Below are 18,921 nucleotides of genomic sequence, written 5' to 3'. Positions count from 1 at the left end.
AGACTAAACCAGAGTCAGAAAACACACTCCTACACACAACTTATTAATCTCTCCCCAAATAACCAAAAACCTCAAACTGAAATAGTAAACAATTTCCTAATTAATCAAGACTTTAGATATTCATTTATCTCTATTTTGGACTGAGTATTAAATTCCTCTGCTGAAGAATATCAAAAATGTTGTGCTTGCTGCTACAAGTTGTCTTTTTTTTTTTTTTTAATGCTTTAACAACACTGACTCCTCTTCAAACCTATATACTTTTAATCTGGGACAATAAAAGGGTTATGAGGAATTTCTCATTTGACAAATAAGAGCAGTCAGAACAAAAACAAAACGTGGAAGAGTCAAGATATGCCATGTATATACATTCGTAAAAATGACTCTTCAAGAACCACAGAGACAGACTCCATTGATTCAGATTTCTGAGGGCAGTTGCCACCAACCTCAGGTTGTACATAGAAAATAAATGAAAAGATAACACTGGTACATAAGGTGAAAAAACTGAAATGCTGTTTAAGACCAAGAGACCTGCATATTGACTATGAGATGAGATGCATGTTCCACACATCGCATTAAATCATTGTGACATTAAAGGAAAAATTTAGCTGATTAGACCAGGAAATAAAAAATTTTATGCTATAAAATTCCATCACACAGAAAAAAGTTTATTGACTCTAAAAGACAAATTTTACCTATACGGGAAAGATTTAGACATATTACTCTCACATGTAAAATACTAAGAATTTTATTTTATTAGCATTGGTTTTTAATATATCTGTTAAAATGCTTCTAATTTTAGCCAAAGTTTTACTTTATTACTCATACATAAGGCGACGCTAAAGACATTCCAAAGCATTCCCTTGTTCAAAAAACGTTTTTCACAGTGAAATAAAAACATACATGCACGTATACTCAAAATACCACTCCATCATCACACTTCTCTTACACAGCAATCTTATCCCAACTTCTACTTCAAGTGTGTAAAGGTATGAGCTGAATAATATCACAGTAAAAGGTTCAAAAGCTGACAGTCTTTTAGCTCCCTACAATTTACCAAGGCTTTCACATTTCACATGCATAACCCTCCTGTTCTTATGACAGAGGTCTGAATGTTGCCGCTCTTATTTCAATTGCTTATATCTGCTGATAAACTACCGCAAATCTCCTTTGTCATATTCTAATCTGCTGCTCTGAAATTATCCTCAGTAAGTGCAACAGAATTCCTTGAATGTGTTTATTACCTCCACACCTCAAATTTAAGACTAGAAGTTACTGAAACAAAAGGAAGTCGGGGGGAGGGGGGGGACACACAAGAGTAGACCTCAGGATATCATCTGTTTTAGTTCCCTGCCTTCAGTCTTGAGCCATTCAGAAAAGATTGTTGTCCGCTACTATCTCGAGTCTCTGAACATGGAGACTCGAACTCCTGTGAAACAGTTCCAGGATTGGCTAAAATGTTCTGCCTTGATGTAAAACCCAGTGCTTTATGTCATTTCTGGAAGTCTTCTCAAAAAGCGCTTTTCATATATAAGAAGATAGCAATTAAGTTAACTACTTTTCCAAAGCTAAATGAGGGCATTTAATTCACTTCACGGGGGGGGCTGGCCCAGTGGTGCAGTGGTTAAGTGCAAACATTCCGCTTCAGCGGCCCGGGGTTCACCGGTTCGGATCCCAGGTGCAGACATGGCACCCGTGTCAAGCCATGCTGTGGCAGGTGTCCCACATATAAAGTAGAGGAGGATGAGCATGGATATTAGCTCAGGGCCAGCCTTCCTCAGTAAAAAAAAAAACAAAAAAACCAAAAAACAGGATTGGTAGCAGATGTTAGCTCAGAGCTAATCATCTTCCTCAAAATAAAGAAAGAAAGAAAGAAAGAAAGAAAGAAAGAAAGAAAGAAAGAACCAGGAAGGTAAAAGTTACTCAATATATGAGTCTCCTCAGGTATCAAGAAAGTTGTTTTTTATGTATCTTTTAATGTGAGTTTTCTATACAGTAGCCTCACACAATGTCCAGAACACACACACACCCCTCAATGAATAAATGAATGAATAAAAATGGTGGTTGAGAACGTATGATTCAGCTGACAGTTTAAAAAGCAATTAAAACAGAAAAAGGGAGAATTACCTATAAAACAAGAAGCTGACGCTTAATCTGAAGGGTGCTCAGGGCAAGATCTATTTACTTCAAACCATTCATCTATGCAGCTAAAAAAGACAAAACCAGAAAAAATGAAATACTTACATTTAATTATTTATATCATGACAGCTATAATAAAAATGCTTACTTCTTGACTTTAAGACATCTTTGCAGAAAAAAAATTCAATATTTTAAATGATCATATCTGGCATATATAGATAAAAGATAAAGATATGTTTATTACATTTTGATTATTCTAAGCAGTCAAGGAAATAATATTTGCAAAATTATGCTATAAAGTACTTTAAAGTTTAAACAGAACAACCATTTTACTAAGAGAATCTAAAGAACTACCACTTTACCAATATTCAAAATTAAATGACAGATCTAGGCAGATTTTTCTTCAAAATAGATATCATTTATGCAAATATCAACCTGTTCATGCTACCTATCAACATAATCAAAAACAGCTTTTAAATTTTAATTTTTGACAATATTGCATCACATTTTAAAAGACCATATTTATATGTACTGAATACTTATTTTAATTCTATCCCATCCTGCAATACATACACATACACAAATAAATACACCTTCATCCATTTGCATTTATAAAGTATTTCATGATTTTATTAGAAGTTAAATATTAGGGTGCACATAATTACCCTCGTCGTAGATGTGCACCGTCCAATGCAGCAGCCACAAGTCACATGTGGCTATTTAAACTTAAATTCATTAAGATTAAATAAAAGAAAAATGCAATTCCTCAGTCACACTGGCCACATTTTAAGTGCTCAATAGCCACATGGCTAGTGGCTACTCTTCTAATCAGCACAGATACAGAACATTTCCATCACTGCAGAAAGTTCTATTTCACTGTGATAAATGATAATTTCAAGGCCTTGAAAAGGTTAAGTAACTTACCAACAGCTAGGAAGTTACCCATGCAGGATTCAAACTGTTTAACATCCTCATTGTTGACACATGTCAAATTTGCATATGCCACAAAGCTAGAAGGCTTGGCTAATACGCTGAAGGATAAGATTAATATTTATCATTCTCGTATCCTGACAGGATGATTTGGTAGGTAAAAATAATGGAGAAAGGAAAAGTAATAGAAGAAAGTAAAGTATCTCATCTACGTGATATTCTTTCAAATATCTAAAACAATTTCTGTTGCCATTAAGACTTCTGTTGTCTAAATAAACATGCCCAATTTGGCTTATGACACTGTTTTCAGGCTGCTTTCTCCTACTCACTCAGCTCTAGAGGTCCCCTGGTCTACCAGAATACTTCTTAAAACAAAGTACTGAGAACTGAACAGAATATGCCACATGTGCTAACAACTCACAGTACCTCTGAATAGTACCTATGTGATCTAAAATGTGTACTTCTTATTTTACAACCATGTAATTTTGGCTCAATTTGAGATGGTAATAATTTAAAACCCCAGGTCTTTCTCAAATAAATTGCTATCAACCCACGTTATTTAAAATGCTATATTTCCTTCTCCCAACTTCAGTAGGAAATCATTATTCTCAATTTGGTGCTTTTCATTCTTAGGTCTGTAACTATATATGTGCATATTCCAAAACAACATACAGTGTCGTTTCCATGTTTTAAATTTTACATAAATGCTACCCTAAAGGTAAGTATGCTTTTTCTAACTGCTTTTTTCAATCAAATTGTTTGAGATTTGCAATCGTTAATAAGTAAGGCTGTTTTTTACATTTTCATTGTGTATAGCATTCCATTATATAAGCATATTGCAATTTATGTAGCCATTCTTTTACTGATGGACACTTAATGATGCTATGAACATTCTTACACGTGTCTCTCAGCACGGTGCTACTCAAAGTGTGGTCCAGAGAGACAGTGCTAATCCATAGCTGGTTTTTACTAGTCCTCATTAAGGGGCTTGAGCCAGAATACATGTTAATTTTGCCACTAAACACACTGTTTTGGGGATTGGTTTGTTTGTTTTTTTGCTGAGGAAGATTCACCTGGAGCTAACATCCACTGCCAATCTTCCCCTCTTTTTTGTAAGTGAGCTGCTTGCCACAGCATGGCCACTGACAGACGAGTGGTGTAGGTGTGTGCCCAGGGAACTGAACCCAGGCCACTGAAGCAGAACACACCAAACTTAACCACTAGTTCACCAGGGGTGGCCCTAAACACAATTCTGATTGACTTTTTTTTTAATCATTTCAAGATTTTCTCAATGAAGACAGTATTATATTTACATTCTGGCACAAGCTCCTTTATCTCATCCTGGACCTGCACAATGAGTAGCACTGTCCTAGAGCAAGAGATTAAGAATTCCTCCAGGAAATATACCTAGGAGTAGAATTACTGAGTTGTAGGATATGTACAGCACTTAGCTATTACAGAGCTATCTGCCAAGTATACCAACTTAAAATTGTATGTTTATTAGCCATTTGGAGTTCCTTTTTCCTGAATTGACTATTAACAATTTTCCTAAATTTTCTTTGATATGTCTTTTTCTTATAGATTTGTACGAGTTATTATTCAAATATTTCAGCTATAATATTACATGTTTTTGATGAACCTTGCTTTCTACAGAACTGTACACTAATCTGGGCTTATGGGGAAAAAAACAGATTAAAGGCAGACCACTCACATAATACAACCTTGTAACCAGAACAAAGATGTGTTCATTCCAAATAAATAAGATACCACTGTAAATATAGGATGTTTTTAAAAAAACGGTGAAGTTAGCTTGACAGAAAGAAGATTAAGGAAGGATTGATATTGCTGGGTCAGGCAGACAAAAATCAATGCACAAAATTTGCGAACTATGAAGTAAGCAAGCACTTTCAAAATAAAGCTGTGGTCTAAGTGAACTGGGTATAAGAACATCTGGTGAATGGGTACCCTTTATCCATATTCTTCCATGGTGTGCTTCCACACACTCTCATCTGGTGAATGGGTGCCCTTTATCCACATTCTTCCATGGTGTGCTTCCACACACTCTCATCTGGTGAATGGGTGCCCTTTATCCACATTCTTCCATGGTGTGCTTCCACACACTCTCATCTGCTTTTATTTGATGGAGCAAAACATTAAAGTACTGAGAAACATTATGAACCAGTAGGATAATGTCATCATATTGTCATCATTCTTCCATCTACCAACTGCAGTGAGCTAAGTGCATTACAGAAAGTCGCTGAAGGAGAGTATTGCTTCAGATATCAAAACTTTGTTGTAATGTGTATTGAAAAACACTCTCAGCTTTTTACTTTTTCACACTATCATGATGCTAAAAACTTTCAAATTTTGAAATAGTTGAATTTATCAACTTTTCTTTTAAATTTTTATTTTGCAGAAGGGTATGTTCTGCAAAAAATGATTCCTTACCAAGAGGTCAAGAACCTTTCTCTATACTCTTTCCAACACTTTAGATTTGGGTTTCCATAGACAGCTATTTAGTGAATCTGGAATCGATTCTTATTTCAAATGTAAGATAGGGATTCAACTGTTTTTCCATATCAATAACCAACCGATCCTAGTAGTACTCATTGAATAGTTCATTCTTTCTCCACTATACTGTAATACCACTGCTGGCAAATTTATTCATTTAAGAAACATACAGCATCTATTATGTGCTGGCACTTTCTAATATTTAACTCACTTAAACCTCACAACAACCCTATGAAGTTGGTACTATTGCCTCATTTTACAGATTGAGGGAGAGAAAAACTAACTTGACCAACATCACACAGAGAATCAGTGGAGGGGCTGGAATTTGAATCTTGGGAGTCAACTCCCAAGAGTCTATGCTCTTAACTCCAGTGTCATGCTATCCCTCCATAGATGCATGAGTGTTTATGGACTCTTTTCTGTCCCACTGGCCCATGTCCTTTCCATACTGTTTTAATTAAGTCTTATCATGAATTTGTATAAGACAAGTCCCCAGCAGCATAGTTTTTCTCCTTCATGAGTGTCTTGACTGTTCTTGGCTGTTCACTCTTTGGCCCATGAATATTTTAGAATCAACTTATTGAGTTACATGAAAAAACTAGTTGAGGGGCTGGCCCCATGGCCGAGTGGTTAAGTTCGCGTCCTCTGCTTTGGCAGCCAGGGGATTGCCAGTTCAGACCCAGGGTGCAGATCTACACACCACTCAGGAGGCCACGCTGTGGCAGCATCCCACAAAGAAGAACTAGATATGCAGATGTGGTGCATCTGGCTGAAAAAAACAAATCTTACGTTACAATGGGGTTGTCAGTTGGCAACATCTATTTATTGAACACAGCATAGAACACTGTTCTAGAAAGGGACCTGCAAGGATATACGACTATGTCCTGGGGTTTTGGGGAGGAAAAGAAAAGAAAACCTAATTGAGATTTGATCAGGATAGTATTAACCATACAGATTAATGTGGGATGAAGTGACATCTTTATGACACTGAGCCTTCCTTTCCACAACATGGTATACGTCCACATTTATTTTACATCTTCTATACTATCTTTCAGTGAAGTTTTAAGTATCTTTTGTAGGATTTATTCTTAATATACTTATTGCCATTGTAGTTTCTGTTGCTGTTAATGTTATTATTCTAAAAAAAAAGTTATTTTTCTTACTGAGATATGAATGTAACTGATTTTCATATGTTGAGCTCATATCTGGCAACCTTGCTAAATTCTTATTAATTTTCATAACTTATCTAATATTTATTCTTTGCTTTTGTTTTAAAATCATTAATACATAAGTATAGAATTTTACTGAAAAGTTTTCTCACTTTTATTAACCTAATAAGGTATTTCTCCTTAGTCAATGTCATGAATTACACAAAACAATTTTCTAATCTCATAGTGTCTTTGCACTCCTAACGTAAATCCAATTTGCTCATGAGGCATTATCATATTTTAGATATATATTGATGAATTTGGTTTGCTAACATGTTTTTGGATTTTTGCATTTATGTTCTTAAATGAGAGTGCCTTCTAATTTTCTTACTTAGACTGTCCTTGTCTAATTTCGGTAGCAAGTTTATACTATCCCCATAAAATACGTGGGAGAACCTTCCATCTTTTTATACTTTTTGTGCAGTTTATGAATGTTAACATGGTATTCTTTGGATGTCTGGTAGAATTTGTTACCAAACTGTCTTTGTAGGCCTGTTTTTAGGGTTTTTTTTCCCTCAGGGTTAGTATTAATAACCAGTTATTAGTTGACTGAGATTTTCTATTTCTTTTTGAATCATTTTTATAATAATATAGTTTTTAAAAACTGCCCATTTTGATTTTTGGGTGTTCTTTGTTTTTTTGAGGAAGATTAGCCCTGAGCTAACATCTGCTACCAATCCTCCTCTTTTTCCTGAGGAAGACTGGCCCAGAGCTAACATCTGTGCCCATCTTCCTCCACTTTATAAGTGGGACACCTACCACAGCATGGCTTGCCAAGTGGTGCCATGTCTGCACCTGGGATCCGAACCTGCGAACCCCAGGCTGCCGAAGCAGAATGTGCGCACTTAACGGCTGTGCCACTGGGCCAGTCCCATTGGGTGTTTTTTTTGTTTTTTTGCTGAGGAAGATTCACCCTGAGCTAATATCTGTGCCGATCTTCCTCTATTTTTTAGTATGTGGGCTGCCAGCACAGCATGGCCACTAACAGAGCAGTGTAGGTGCACAGCCAGGAACCGAACCTGGGCCACTGAAGCAGAGCACAATGAATTTAACCACTAGGCCACTGGGGCTGAGCACCACCCCTCATTTTGTTTTGATTTTTTAATTGAAGAGTATAAAATTTTTCAGAGAATTTTCTGATTATTTTTCATTTCTGCCATGTCTGAAGTTACGTGTCCCTTTTCTTTCCTATACTATTTATTTTTTCCATCCAGAGACAGCCTTGCCAGAGGCTTATCTATTTTATTAGCCCTTTCAAAGAACCAACTTTTGGCTTTGTTGGTCTCTACTCTAGTGTGTCATTTTTAATTTCATTATTTTCTTCTCTGACTTTTATTATTTTCTTCCTCCTATTTTGTGTTTATTCTGCTGTCATTTTTCTAATTTCTTAAGAAGCTGGCTATTGATTTTCAGTCTTTCTTTTCACTCCCCTCTAGAAAAATGTCAAAAAGGTTTTCACTATTATTCAGTTCCAACTATTTTCTAAGTTCCATTATGATTTCTGCTTTGATCCACAAGTTACTTAAAAGTATATGTGAAGATTATTTATCTTCTATTACTGATGTTTAACAATGATCAGACGAAGGCTTTCTGTGTGGTACTAATTCTTTGTAGGTTGCTATGACTTGCTTTATTGGCAAAGTACACAATCAATTTCTATCATACTTCATGTGTGCTTGAAAAGAAAATGCACTAATTGCTGGGTGCAGATACACACACACTCATTGGATCAAACTTGTTAACTATATTGCTCAATTGTTCTAGGTCTTAACTCATTTTGCGTGTGTCTGTTTGACTCAATAGGTGGGTTGAAATTTCCCATTATGACAGATGTGTCAATTTTTTCTGACCTGTATAAAAATAATGCGACTATGTTCTTAGGTACACAAAAAATTATATTTTATACACTTTTATCATCATTATATTAATAATACTTTTGCTATAAAGTTTATTTTGTCCAATATTAATTTAGCTTTGTTGGTTTTCTTTCAGTGAATATTTGCCTGGATATAGTTTTCTATCCTCTTACTTTCATATTTTTCTATATCCTTATGTTTAAGTGTGTTGCTTATCAACAGCACATCCCAATCTTTCAATCTGTTTTCAACTGGTGAGTTTCTTCTATTTAGCTTTATTATAATTACTGATATTGGATTTATTTTTTCCTCTTTATTTTGTACTACTTACTGTTTCCTCTATGCTTCCCCCCATCTCCACCCCCTGCCTTTAAATAAAATTCCCCCTTATTCCTTTTACTGGCTTGAAAGTTATGGTTTTCTGTTCTCTTTTTTTCTTAAATAATTTTTTTACCTATAATTTTTCCTGTGTTGCTGTAAAACCAAGAATAAATACTTTATGAAACCAGATAGGCTCTGGTCAGACATGGCTGGAATCTCAGCTCTTCCATTTACTAGCCTCGTGACCTTAGGGAGATTTCCTATAGTCCCTCAGCTTATTTCCTCAGTTGTAAATGAGATCGTTGCAACGCTTACATGAGATAAGCTATTTAAGAAGCTATGGACAATACCTGGGGTCACAGCAAACGCTTAACACATGGCAGATTTTTGAATAAAAACAGATGTGGGCTTAAATCTTGGTTCCTGCAGGGAAAAAAGACCATTACCTTTTAAGAAATGAGGTGAGGAAGTTTCAATGAAGAAAAAACCTTTTCAGCCCTAACTACAGTGTCTGAAACTTTGAGAAAGACCTTTTACTCTCGTATCAACTTGGTTAACCTGGTGAACATAAACTTACCCTTTGTGATATATGCATAGACACGGCAGTCGTGCTATAGTATCCCCCTGCTGCAGTTCTTCAAGGCATATTGCACATTCCCCAGCATCTTTACTCAGTACATCCTCTGAGGAAAGAGAAAATGAATTCAGGACAATAAAACTGCAAGAAGAATTACATCAATGCTAATTTATAAAGAGTGGTGTCTGGCATATTTGGTCAGAAATACATAAAACTCAGCATCCATATTTGAAATACTATTCATAAATCAGTGAATAACGTTTACCTTTACTTATAGACAGTCTCTCTCGTTTCCATTTCATTGAGGCATTACAGTAAGCAAGAACAGTATAGAATTCCTCAAACTGCAAAGGATTTTGCTATAAAACTTTACCAGTCAAGTCAGTTATTTGTATTTTAGAATTCATTTTCCTTCTTTTACTAATCAATATTAAGCTGGTGCCCAAGATAGTTCAAAAAAGTTTAGAGTGTAATGTGGCTGAAAAGACATGAAAATGGTATTATAATTTTTAAAATTCTAAAATAATGAAATTGGATAAGTTAAAGAAATTACCCTGAATATAGGATTTTTAATAAAATCTGCTGAACTCAAGAAAATGCAAAGGTAGATCAAAGCTTTTACGTAGATTCTGAAGAAATTTTGGAAGTGAGGATTTCAGACACTGAATGCAACAATTCTTAATCTTTTCCAGGACAATGCAAAGCCCACCCCAGGCGGCAGTGAGAGTGGCTCCCAGGGGCCCTGCAGGTCTTTAAACACTATGTAAATGCCACTATGGTAACATCCGTTCTAAACCAAACATTTCTTTTGGAATAAAAAGTTCTCTCAACTTGTCTTATACTGAAAATTTAATTTGTTATATTTTATAAATGCTAAATTTTAAAAGGACCTTGCCTAAAATAGAATATGTTACCTGGATATACTTTATGACTCTTTTTAAATGAGGAATAACTAAAACGTGCCATTACTGAGGAGTATAGTATGGAGAAACTGTTGAGGAGTATACTTTGTCAATAAGTTTAGAGAATGAAAAGTTTAAAGCAGGAGTGTGCAATATGAATTTACACCACAAATAAATTACTGTTCTTGGAAATAAAAATCAAATAAGCTAGAGGGGAAAACTGCACAAATCTACACCTAAATGCTGGAAGAGCAAGGTAGGGAAGTTTCCTCAAATTAAGTGTGTCTGGTAGTACCACACCTCCTATAAAAACCAACAGATTTAATTGTACATATATCTATAATAGTTCCTTGTAGAAAAATTCATTCCATAAGAAGTAGTTCCCCCTTGAGTTACTCATTTTGAGCCAGCACATTAAGAGGAAACACAGACTTGTTCAGTCTATAGAAGGGAAAGTACCAGCAGATGATTTACCCGCAAGGCTTCGGGGGGCAAGTGGGCAACTTCCGCAGAAAAACGAGATGCCTTGGCAAGAAGGGCTTCTACTTTCAGAATCTGGGGACTATGGCTGAGGTGATTTTAACTAACTACTGGGTAGCTAGCTCACAAGCTAATATATCACAATCAGAAACTTAATCAAAAAAAGATTTCTGGATAAGTAAAGCTGGGTAAATGGAAAATGATGCTTATTAACTATCCTCCTCAAGTGTCCTTTCCTCATTTTTCTTTTCTTGATCCTGGAGGTCCCACCCACTACCCTGACTCCACCCCATCCCCCCCCCCCCCCCCCCCCCCCCCCGCCCCAGCAACCCAAAGTCTTTCCTCCTTCTCTTGATCTCCATTTTTCCCTTACCGTGCTGAACAGCTTTCCACAGACAAGGAATCAGTTTAATGTAAAGCACCTAACTAGTGATAAAGTTAATTAGTATATGGAGACCCACAAAATGCAGGCCACCCCAGTGGCCCTGCCCACATCACAAATCTAAACCTAAATCAGCGGACACTTATGGGAAACATGTCACTGTCAAGGAAACCAAATATGCACCAATCACAACCCTCCAACTCTGCTCTAACTATAGCTGACCTTACCCTAGAAAAAGGACCCGCTGGCCTTATAAGGAAACCCCCACCCTCCTAGCCAATCACGACTTATTTCCACGTAGCCTCTTCTAACATTCTGTAAAACCTGCTCTTGCCCAAATTTCTTGGAAGTGCTTGTTAGGCACTGAACTGCCCCAATCCATGGATTGTTTTCCCTTGAATAAAGGACATCAAACTTGTTACTAAATTGTTTTAGTTTTGCCATTTGACACTAGGATGACAGCATGAGAACAAAAAGAAAAAGATCTGAAGGAAGCACTAAAAGATTTTAGTAAAGGTTTCTAATTCCAAATATTATGGCATATTCTCACTATTTAAGATTTTTTTCACCACAAAAATATACCACAGCATAATAATGAATCTAAGTTCCACAACAAACTCCAAAAAATCAACTATCACTTTTTATCAAGCCTAAGACATCAATGATTATAAGATGAACCATAGTGTTATATACCACCAAGAAGAGTGCTTCCATTAAACTATGACACAAATCAATTTTAAGACATGTCTCATTTTTCAGAGCTTTTAAAGTAAGAAAAAGAAGTGTCTTAGAATTGATGGAATAGGGTATCACATTTTCTATCTTTTGGAATACGTTAACAATGCATCTAGATTTAAATCTAAATGAACTACAAAATCTCAATTATCATAAATTAAGAAAATGAGATAGATAAGCTTTTAGAAAAAAAGACAAAGTATTGCCACATTTTTGCCATGTAAGTCTATGTAACTGATTCTCAATACCAAATGAAAATAAGTAGAAATCCATTAAGTACACACTTCAAAATCCATTGCTCACAGAAAGATAACTGTCTTAAAATACTTTTATGCTGACTTATGATTACCAAGCCTCATTTCTTTATTACAAAAGATTTTTAAAAATCTTTGAGTTGGGAAAATTTTAATATCTTAAAAGGCCTAGGTTTTATCCTGTTTATAAGAAAATTTATTTACAGTACAACAAAGACAAATCCAACCTGCATATAATTAACAGAATGATATATTTTTTAAGTATGTAATGTTATCCTTTGCAGGTATTAAGTTAAAAAATCTTTTTAGTTTACTCTAGAATGTCATTTTAATCATAAGCTCCCTAAGCCCTAACAATAAAAAATAATCAGCACTGTATTTTCTATGTTAAGAAGGTACACCTATATACAAGAACAAGCCAAACACATTAATTTCAATGCAGAAGCAGTCCAATGTCCACTGTAAATAGCTTTGAGTGAAATGATCTCTACTCAGAAAATTAAAAGCTAATGTTAACACATAGCCACTGCCCAAGTGCATTTTGATGAGCAACGGAATTAAAAAACAGTTCACTCTCATGGCAAAACCTCAGTTACTGTCTCAAATAGCAAATGCTTAACTTTCAAATTAGAAAGTCTTATTTCCAATAGATCTTTGAAAGTATTTTTCATTTTTGAAAATTCACTATGCAATATGATTAATTTTTGCAACCCTGGGGTTTGGTAGAGTATTTCCCTCTCCGACCCTATTATGACAATGTCTTTTCATTCAAAGGAAAGTTTTGAGCTTAGTAAGGTGTAATTAATTACAATTTAGTAATTCAGAATTAAATAAGGCCTAAAATACCACTAAATTCAGGGCACTGAAGTATCTTCAAGACAGATGGGGAAAGATTATTAAAAATCTTTAGCCAATTAATTGAAAAGATTTATGAAGATACTATCTACAGGCAATAAGGGGTCAACACTTTAGGACTGGAATGCAATGAGGGAAGACTACTAAGTAGCCAAAATTGATAATAGAGAAGCAGAGAAGAGAATGCTCATAGATTTAACTACCCTGGTTGGCTAGTCTGGATTCCCCCTCTCCACAAGCTCTGATCAACGGAGACACATCTGACATTGTGAACAGAAACTTCACTTGTGTTGCTTTTTCAAAAGTGCTGTTGATATCCTGCCTAAACATCTGGAACAGTAAAAGTTAAATCAGTATATTGCTTATCAGTCTAATTCTGTTTTATTCATATGGTCTATGAATTAATTTAGATGTACTGAAACAGAAAAAGAAGAATTAAACCCAGAAGAGAGCAATGATTTTCAACCAGAGATGGGCATTAGAATTACATGGGTATGCATTCTGTCTTAATACAGGGGAAAAAAAATTACATATACCTGGGCCCCATTCCTACAGATTCTGAAATAAAAACGTGCCTCAGAAATGCAATTGCTATCAAGGGAACAGCATACTGAAATAGAAGGAGCATAAGATTTAAAGTTGAAAACTTAATAAACTATTAGTTAAGCTATGTAACCTCCAAAATGTTGGTAAACCTTGAGTTTTCTTCTACTCTTCCTTAATATTAGTATAATAAAGGTACTCAAAATATTAGAGATAAAATTTTAAAGAATTATGTGAAAAACTTTAGAGCTTATAAAAGCATTATATAAATTATTAGTGGTTTTTCTTTTTGATCAGCACCTGAGCTAACATCTGTTACCAATCTTTTTTTTTTTTCTTTTTCTTCTTCTCCCCCTCAGGCCCACAGTACATAGTTATATATTCTGGTTGCAGGTCCTTCCAGTTTTGCTATGTGGGATGCCACCTCAGCATGGATTGATGAGCAGTGCCATGTCCATGCCCAGGATCCGAACTGCCAAAACCCTGGGCTGCTGAAGCAGAGGGCACAAACTTAACCACTTGGCCACAGGGCCGGCCTCCAGATTATTAGTTTTTACCATCATTATTATCAGAGAGTACTTTATGGACTTCTCCAAAAACAAAGTTGGTGATTTTTCTATTTCTTTTTCTCCCCAATCTGGTATTCTAGTTGTTTCAACTTTACACAAGTCATAAATAATCCCATGACCACTAGACACTTCCAAAGAATACTCCTGACCTAGCCATTTCCAGAGACCTATTATAACTGCCAGGCTGGGAACAACTCCATGCAAACAACACTACCTACTTAATTTTTAAATGTTTTGGCTTCACTCTATATTTAAAAGCACTATAAATGTCCACTTTGTTACATGCTTTTACACCTAAGTAAGTCTTTTACTAATCCTATGAAGTAACTAACGTTACCTCCATTTTACAGATAAGGAAACTAAGGCTCAAAGAAGTTAAGTAACTTTACTAAACGTTTCTAAATTAGTAAGTCCTGGGGTCACTATTCAAATTTAGGCTAAGTCCTTGGCCTTTTTATTACTTCATGAATTTTGCTACAAGAAACAACTGCACTTTAAAATAGCAAAAATACTGAAGCAAATCAACTGTTTTAGGCAACATTAAGTTTGAAATACTCAAGATGGCGATGGCTACATATCTAGAGGAAGCATGCCCAAGACTGGTCACATGCTTTATCTTCTGGAGTTATTAAATTGTTGTAAAAACTGGTATCAGAAATGAGCTTACATTTTATTCCTTACACTTTACTGCTTACTTCCTTCTACTGGACAGAAAAACAGTCCTATCCAATAGAACTTCCTATGATGACAAAAACAATCTTTTATCTGTGCTGTCCCAAATGGTAGCTACTAGCCACAATATGGCCTAAAAGCAGCACTTGAAATGTGGCCAGTGCAACTTCACATTTTATTTAGTTTTTAGTAAAATATCAAACTTTAAAATATACAGTAAAGAATACACATTTATAAGCTAATTAAAAACTTCTGTAAATTGATATTTCACTTATAGCCTCAAGCTCTTAATTTGCATTGCCCAAAGAAATTACTTAAAATTCAAGCAGCCAAATATGCAAAATTAAAATATTTAGCAATTACAAGCACATATCCCTATGGTTACTGCAGATCAAGACAACATGAAAAAAAGCAGACAGCCAAAATCCTTTTGGGGGGGAAAAGAAAGAAAGAAAGAAAGAAAACAACAACAACTAAGACCAAATTTGTTAGAAGCAGCCAAGAAAACTCCATGCGAAAATTTCATAATCATCACAACTTTATTTTCAGATCAAGCATCCAAACAGGTATATGATCTTTTCAGCAAAATACAATGCCAAGCACTATTATGGATCAGGCATTTTACCTGAAGAATTATTTTTTGTTCTTGAACCCTCAATGATAGCAGTAGAAAACAAAAGCAGCTGAAATGTGAAATAATCCCTAGAAAAATCAAGAATTAAAAAAATTCACAACATTAGTAAGAAGCAATTACTCAAAGAATGAAAAATTGGGCTCACATATACTTTCAGGTATAAAGTTATCTCTGAAGCAGTTAACATTAATATTCTAAATTATAGATTCATGAGCTATTACTGTGGTCAAAGATCACAAGGGGAATGAGAAATGATATTTAACAATGGGACACTGCCATTTTCAATGTAAGACAAATACATCAACAAAAACATGGGAATAACTTTTACTAAACTGTCTAAAACTCAAAATTCCTGGTTAGTGTCAGCTTTTATCCTTTTTAAAAACTTATTCTGGTTTGACTAGGAATTACTGGCTTCCTCTGCCTAGATGCCAGTGACAAATACTGCATCAAATGTTTTCCTTAGTTTGAACATAACTGAGAATTGACTAAACACATAGCCCGTTCCAGCTGCATTGTTAGAAACTTAATTGAAAATTAAGACTAATTCTGCAAAAGGAGATAGACAGAACTCGTGACCCTTCTGATGACTTCTAAAGAAAAACGTGAATACTTGGGAATATTTTAGAAATTGACATTTGGTGCCTCCCCCAAGAAAATGTAAGTAAAATAAAAAGGAACCCAAACTATAAACTCTAAAAGGTGAGATACACAAAAGGAACACTAATCAATACTTACAGATTTAGCTTTCTTGGGTCTTTTTGTTCCTAACTTGGCTAGAAAAGCTAGCTCAAGATTCAGTATTTTATAAAATTAGGTACCTAACAAGCTGCAAAAAGTCATACAAGTCACCTAAGAAATTATTAGTTTACCAAATTATTCCCCAATCTTCAAATCAAATTAACTTTCCTATGCCCCCTCCCTGTCACAATTCAACAATAAACCAAAATTCAAAACCAATTAACTGATTTTCTAAACCTTAAATAAGTGTTTTCCTAAATAAGATGTCCACATTACAAAGTAAAACAATATTTTGAAACTGCTGAATATATATAACAGAATAAAATATACTTTGAAGTAAACTTAAATTTCAGGTTCATTTTTATTTTGAATCACTGCAGAGAGAAAAACACCAGTCCTAAAAAAACAAAAAAGCTGATTAAGCTTAATTTATTACTGTAAACTTTTTAAGTCACATTAATGTATTAAATTATAATGTAGGCTCTTTGTGGCAATAAAAAGGAGTTAAGCAATCTGGGCAACATGATATAGCAAAACAAAAAATGAGTGTCACTTATAGACAATTCTGGGTTCTAATTCCAGATCTTCAACTTATCTAGGAATATAATGGGGATAACATTACCTACCTCATAGGGTAGTGGTAAGAATTAAATAAGATAATACCTGTTAAATGTCTACTGTACCTGGCAAGGAACAGATATGTTCTGAATACTAGCTATATGATTACTGTCAAGAAAGGACTCTTTCTGAGTTTGTTTTCTCTAATCTAAAGAAATGATGAAACCTGCTCAACTTGTCTCTGTAAGACTTGTGAAAATCCAATGAGACAATGTAAATGGAAGGCAATCTCTTGGAAAAAGAATAGGCTTGAACTTTAGACAATGCACAAACTTCCTTGAGGCTTGTTTTCTTCAAATAAATTGCAGGTCATAATACCTGTATCTCACATGGTCTTTATACTGATGATTAAAAATAACAGCTAATGACTGTGAAAATACATATAAGGCTCTAATAAAATGCTAGCTGAGTATAAACAAATTTTTACTACAGCATTATTGAAGTAAACTGAAAAAGTCAACTCAAATGGTATTATAGCAGGCAACAATACATACTATGTTATGTCAAAACTATCATCAGATTTATGATCTAGGATTCTATCTATCTTTGTTGAAATGAATTTGAGAGGGAGTATTACAATGTGTACGTCTACTGCTTTTTGTTGATTGATGCTCAAGTGTAATAGTCTTTCTCCTCTGCTTCCTCCTGAGGCCGGAGAAAATTAGCAGGCTGATTGATAAATATTGCACAAGGGTCACAAACTCAAAAGCCTAAAGGGGGAAAGCCAGAAAATGTTCAAGATGCAGTTCATCTTTTTAACTATTTTATAGGAAGAAAAGAACAGCACCATTGTGACAACAGATGCCAAATGAACTGGGCTTTGGTTTTAGGGATTAATAGGTAATCACAACAAACTGGTGCACATAGTCCTATTAAAGGGGTAGTCGCTACTATAGCAGAATGTCATGCGGGAATGAAGGCCCAGTGTGGTCAGATAGCATATATTTAAAGTAGTTGCAAATTTAAGTTTTAGGGTGAAATTTTCATTTTCAAAATATTGACTCAACATTTTTGATACATAAAAATGTCTGTGAGCCAGATGTAGCCAATACTTTGCAAGCTCTGTATTAAAGAAATGAAGTAAATTTCACAAGGGCAGGGAACCCTATGGGCTCTGCTTACTCTAGCACTTAGCATGGTGTTTTGCACACAGTAAGCACTCGATAAATATTTTCTGAACATCTAATGAAGCGAAAGATCTCAGGAGACTAGGGAAAACACCAAGCAACCAATAAACAGCCAATGGACAGGAAATGCCCCAAAGCCAGGGGGCTGCTGTTTCAGTGACTTGGGCGGTTTGTTTGCAGTCTGGTGACTCCGCTGAGCTCAGACCTAATTTTTTTAAGCGTACCGGCTTCCTTATCCAAGAGGTTCCTATCAACCAATCAGCCAGAAAGCACCGATTATATGCCAAGTTTGTCAGCAAATACTCATAAGTCGATTAGTACGTACGGGTATTAAAAGTATGTATGCACAGGGAAGATATTTAAACTGTCCACTCCTGAGATAATAAAGCAACGCGTGAAACTCACATGTATCTGGAAAAAGCAAGAAGCTGAGAACCAACCAATAGCTCTAACAAGAACAGTCATGTAACATTAACAACAGAGTTCTTTCTTGATCCGGTTTCACTCACTACTAAATTTCTAAAATCACTGTGACTAATTGCTAGATCCTGGAGAATCTAAATCTAGATTTATTTAAAACCTGAGGAAATGAAACCACATGAAAATCAAGAAAGACCAAGTATGAAATGGATGTTTTAAACAATAGTTCTAAGGAGAGGGAAAATATACTGATTTAGAATGGGGTTTATTTGCTTTCAATGAGCCTGCTCAAAGTCTACCAATCTTTAAGTTGTCCAGGCAGTCAGTAGTACCTGAGTCAACCCCAGTGGGACAAGGGAGGAGGCTGCTCTGACACCGGAAGGAAACTACCAAGTTGGGTTGAGAACAGAAACTTCTTTCCTCACACCTTCAAACAAAAAGGCCTTAGAG

The 18,921-nt window shown here is 35.2% G+C and overlaps 1 protein-coding gene across 7 annotated transcripts in view; it reads right to left on the bottom strand.

Moving 5' to 3' along the window:
• Positions 1-18,921, bottom strand: part of ZNRF2 (zinc and ring finger 2) — a 110,637-nt gene that overhangs the window by 23,771 nt on the left and 67,945 nt on the right. For 2 of the 7 annotated variants that reach the window (XR_011503715.1, XR_011503720.1), the window contains 3 exons: positions 9,540-9,645; positions 3,061-9,385; positions 2,125-2,204 (listed from right to left, as the gene is read on the bottom strand). Coding sequence is in view for 3 of the 7 variants with exons in the window: in XM_044765348.2 (XP_044621283.1) it covers positions 2,147-2,204; positions 9,540-9,645 (164 nt within the window). In the remaining 4 variants the exon portion in view is untranslated. Of the gene's footprint in view, positions 1-2,124; positions 2,205-3,060; positions 9,386-9,539; positions 9,646-13,005; positions 15,634-18,921 lie in introns of those variants that run through there. The other 5 variants (XM_044765348.2, XM_070511414.1, XR_011503716.1 and 2 more) reach the window with 4 other exon arrangements.

This window comes from Equus asinus, chromosome 1 (assembly GCF_041296235.1).
Source record: "Equus asinus isolate D_3611 breed Donkey chromosome 1, EquAss-T2T_v2, whole genome shotgun sequence".
NCBI lineage: Eukaryota > Metazoa > Chordata > Mammalia > Perissodactyla > Equidae > Equus > Equus asinus.
Note: the sequence above shows the minus strand (reverse complement) of the source record. Positions and strands in the feature narration are given on the sequence as shown.